At 34.6% G+C, this 5139-nt stretch overlaps 1 protein-coding gene across 1 annotated transcript in view; it reads left to right on the forward strand.

Moving 5' to 3' along the window:
• The window catches only part of LOC106878296 (chitotriosidase-1), a 38775-nt gene that overhangs the window by 10394 nt on the left and 23242 nt on the right, over positions 1–5139 (forward strand). The window contains exons 2-3 of the mRNA XM_052969891.1: positions 1440–1631; positions 3478–3640. Coding sequence (XP_052825851.1) covers positions 1440–1631; positions 3478–3640 — 355 coding nt within the window. The remainder of the gene's footprint in view (positions 1–1439; positions 1632–3477; positions 3641–5139) is intronic.

The following is a 5139-nucleotide window of genomic DNA, read 5'->3' on the forward strand; positions in this document are numbered from 1 at the left end:
ATATATATATATATATATACATACATACATACATCTATAAATGAATTTAAAGGGCTATATTATCCTGGCGGCTTCAGCTGCCGGTTAACCACAAGGGTCCTTATGTGGTACTCGAGCTAACGATAAATTGCAGGCTCAGGTAACTTTTCTCGCTGGGTAAAGCCGAGTGTCCTGCTCTGGATTGCATATTTTCTGTAGAGTAACTATTAATAATGATAAGGTGAACGGAGATTTCTAATATCAATAATTTTATTTAATAGTTACTCTGTATGTATGTATGTATGTATGTATGCATGTATGTATGTATCTTGATATTTAGCAGAAGTAACAGAGTGACTGAAGAGCTAAGAGTTTCGACCGTTAATAAAAATATACATATACTCATATTTTGAGTTTTATTTTTCCTATTTGCACCACCATATCTGCGTTTGTGTGTGTGCGCGCGCGCGCGCGCGCGTACGTGTGTGTGTGTGTGTGTGTGTGTGTGTGTGTGTGTGTGTGTATATATATTATCTGAAGTGTAGTGTTATATATCCTTTACGGCTGATCTTACCCATCAGTTTCACGCTATGGGTTCAACGGAGTGTTAAGTAACAATCCGATTATGTAACTCTACGCTCATCAGAGGTAGTTGCTATTGAATGAAATATGACAACTACTCTCTATTTCTGGAGGTGAATAAACACAATGGTTTGCAGTTGCTGGGAAATAGATGATGGAATGAAACGAGTACGGGAGTAAATTAATAGTTATGTCCCTTGGAACAAAAACATCGTTTCTGTTGTAAGTCGGTAAGAGTTATCTGGAAGTGTTCCTGGGAAATATGTGCGTCCTTAAGGTTGGTGTTCTTGTGGAAATGGAATTTGTATAGCGGTGCTGTATGTATATGCATAACCTTTGCAGGGGGTGTGCCCCTACACACACTGCATGCACACATAAAAGCCTCACAAACTTAACCAATACATAAAAGAAAGAAAACACACTAACGAACACAGATCTGTATGCAAAGGTTATACATATAGTACCACTACACAAATTCCATTTCCACAAAACACCAACCATTTCGCTTTCGAGTGTCTTTCTAATGTTTTATTTTATTTTTCTGTTGGTTTGGTCTCGAGGAACAAGTTGCTCCCAGGCCTTCACATGCGCTCTGAGATAAAGTCAGTAAAAAGGAAGACAGAGCCGCGTTGGTGGGGGAGAGGAGAAAGGTACGCCATTTTAGAATAACTCCATCATAAACAAAATGAACAAACGAAGCAAAATGGTTGCAAGAAATAATAACCAAGTCTCCTTCGAAGTGCTATTTAACGTCCTAAAAATGGAACAACTTTTTTATCTGTCAACTGATGGCTAAGGAAGCTACATTGAACTATTTAATCAAATAAAAGTAATTGACTAATTTATCTTTTTTTCTCATTCTGTTTTCTAATTGTCAGGAGCCAACCAAATATTTTGTTATTACACTAGTTTCGCCCAAACACGAAGAGGAATTGGTAAATTTGTCCCAGAAAATATCAATCCATATCTGTGTACGCACATCATATTTGCTTTTGTCGACGTTTCCAGAGATGGTCGCAGTTTGGTTCCAGTTAACGATAATGATGTTCAAACCGAAAGAGGCAAGTCATGTCAGATAATTCTATTAGAAAAGTCTGTTTACTCCGCCTTCAAACATTGACTAGAAACAAACACATTTTCAAATGTCTCAGTTTGATACGAGAAATATAAATAACAGTTGTGACGTCAAGCCTTAACCAAGCAATTCAGTTACGAAAAGCACGTCATGAACTCAGAGAGGTGACAAACGTGCAGTTATACACTCATACATGCAACCATTGAATCACGTATAGATCTACGCACACGTGCATCTAAGTTAATAGATCAATATTTAATTATCTTTCTAAGATGATGACGTCAGAACGCCAGTATTTTTCTGTTTTTATCATGTCTTTACAATTTTAAGTCCAAATATCACAGGTGGCTTCATTACCTTTTGTCTTAACTGAATCAATACAACATTTACGTGTGTCGCTTCAATCTATTGAAACTCTTCTTTGCAAATTCGTTTCGGTAAATTATTATCAACATTAGCAGAACCCATGGAAACTCCACGGCCTATTTTGCAGTATAATATCAGCCATAAGCATCTCACCCACTCAGTCATAATCTCATGTTGTTTCTTTCATAATCTTTTGATTAATTTCTGAGAAATCTTTTCTATTCTTTCCACTTTTATTTTCTCTTCCAAACTCTTTACTCTTTTTCCGATTTTTAAAAAAGGTTCTCCTCGCCTATCGTCATCGTTCATATTTTAGACTTTCTTTCCCATTTTTTCCTGTTAGTTTCAGATTCGTAGTTCAACATACGACACTTTCTAAATACGTTGTGAGTAGACGTATAATATCCCCTCCACTCTCTCTCTTTCACACACACACACTCACATACACACACACAGCTAATTGTCGTCTGTGTGTGTATGTGCCAATAACGTTCATATGTGTGTAAATGTGCAGGTGCCAGTAGTGACCGTTTGAATCTCCATCTCTCTCTCTCTCTCTCTCTCTCTCTCTCTTTCTGTATAACATACACTTTTACCGTCCCCTATCCACAGCATGACAGATTTTTTACACCATCGGAATTTATCGTTCGCACTTCAATGTAATAGATACATTTAATGCTGGGAACATTAAAAAGCAAATTTGAAATAAATACAGGAAGATTAAAGGCAGGAAGTCGTTACATGAAACACAAGAAATGTTTCGTTTTTATTCTGACATCATTAGCAAATCATAAACTTCAATGAAATTGTTTAAATAATGACGAATGAATTGCCAAGTAAATATACCGGAGTGTAAATGTGTTAATGTAGTCGAAGAGAATCATTGCAGGAATAAATATTCAGAGAATTCATTGGCAGAAAAACTATATATTAGTTGGTGGAAGCTTCTTACCAAATTGACTTTGATTGAGATCAGTGATTGTAAGCTAGTTTTTGCATATGGACCCACGTTGATTCCTATTTCACTTGGATGGATCTTCTGAGCCATTCCATGTTTTAAAAATTCCAATTGTATTTTTATAATTAAATATCATCGGCAATTGTAAGAAAAAACCTGATAAAATATTTTGTGTAGTGTAGAAGTATTACAGATAAACTTTAACAATAAAATCTTTTAAGGGTCGCCAAGGATCATATGGACCCCCAGTTGAGAACCACTAATTTAAATGGACAGTTAACATACCTCGCAATATTTTCTCTATATTCTATCAGTAAAAATTAAACCGGTTGCAAAACAAACGTAATTCATAAACATTACTGCCAAGAATATGAAAAAAAAAAGAAAGAAAAAAGAACTACAGTTATTTTACCGATGCAACAATAACATGGAAATTATTTTTGTTTACCTTGATTCCTTCTCGTACACTTTATTATATTTCGAGTCCTAAAAATATACAATTTGATGCACATTTTAGGTCTTTATGCTCGGACTTTGAAACTAAAACGAAAAAATCCTGATCTGAAAATTCTTCTGGCTGTCGGTGGTTGGAATATAGGTTCTCAGCCCTTTTTGCCAATGATTTCCAATCGATTTAACCGTTATTCGTGGGTAAGAAACGTAGTTAGATATCTACGACGGTAAGTTCAGACTAATATTTCTTTTGAACTATTCTTTAAAATTTTGTTGTGTCTGGGGTGAGTCATATTGTCTTAATGCCTTATTATCTAACACACTCACCGGTTCGATTTCTACTCATTTATTTTTTATACTTTTTAAAATATTTTTTGCATTTATATTTTTTATATATTTCTATTTATGTTTTTTTAAATATTTAAAAAAATATTTCTTTTATATATATATATATATATATATATATGTATATATATATATATACATACATATGTGTGTGTGTGTGTATTTTTAATATTTTTAATATTTTTTCTTTAAAAAATTTTTTTGAAATTACTCAACATTGAAAAAAGAATTAAGATTTCTTCTACTAATCAGAAGGCCTCATATTTAAGCCGAAACATGGCTGCAAAAGTGAATCCTATATAGCTGTCCCAAACTAATAACATCGTAATGAGGGTCAAACAGCCTTAATCGATAATTAAAAATGCGTGACCAACTGAGATGATGAGTAATTCTAAGGAGTTCAATTCATCAAACAAAATATTGATGTCGGAGTATCCATTCAGTAATTAATATCAATCAATATGTACAGCAATAGATGAATAGAAAGAATTACGTTCCTAAAAGTCGAGTCAGGTAACTAAATTACATTAACTCGGCTCTGGTAACCTGCAGTGCCGTTGTGCTCAGTTTGCATCTCGAAAGTTACTAAAAGCATTGGAAAAAAAGTTAAGAATAATTTTAAATGCATAATTTCAAATATACCAACAAAACAAATACACACACGCGTGTGCAAACACACACACCTGCTTTATCCAAGACATGTGTTTTAGAGATGCTCCACTGCCATCGTATTTTGTGCCACCGCCTAGGCTCAAATCTGGATATCTCATGCCGGTCAGGTGTCTCAAAGACATGCCACATTTGTGACACTCGTTTCACGTCAATTTATATGTAGGGAAATTTTTTTTACTTTAAGACCAGATCCAGTTGGAACGTTTTCCGGCCTCTTCTTTCATTGCCTTTGCGGCTCTGCTCTCAGAAATTATATAGCAATAAAACAGACTGAAAAATACAAACTCCCTGAGCCTGCTTATTGCTATCTGTCCCATTCCCCTCCGCTTACGTGCAAAGCTTCTTTCTGGTTTCCTTTGTCAGCCCCTCTCTTCCGTCTTCTCTCTCAAACCATATTTATTATATAAAGAGACATACCATAAACAACAGCGGGTTTATGAAACTTAGAGTAAACACGATGCAATCACAGACATAAATGGACAATGTTCAGTCGTTGTAAAATAACGAAAAAAGGTAGAAAAATAATAAATAAATACACAGACATGAATGTAATTAGATTGAAATGTCAGAGATTATTTATTCAATTATTTTCGATATAATTTTAAATAATTCAAAGCTAACTGTTCATTTAATCAGAAGAAAATGACATATACACGCACGTGAACACACACACACGTGCACACACACACACACACACACACACGCACAC

The sequence above is a fragment of the Octopus bimaculoides genome, chromosome 8 (genome assembly GCF_001194135.2).
Source record: "Octopus bimaculoides isolate UCB-OBI-ISO-001 chromosome 8, ASM119413v2, whole genome shotgun sequence".
Classification (NCBI taxonomy): domain Eukaryota; kingdom Metazoa; phylum Mollusca; class Cephalopoda; order Octopoda; family Octopodidae; genus Octopus; species Octopus bimaculoides.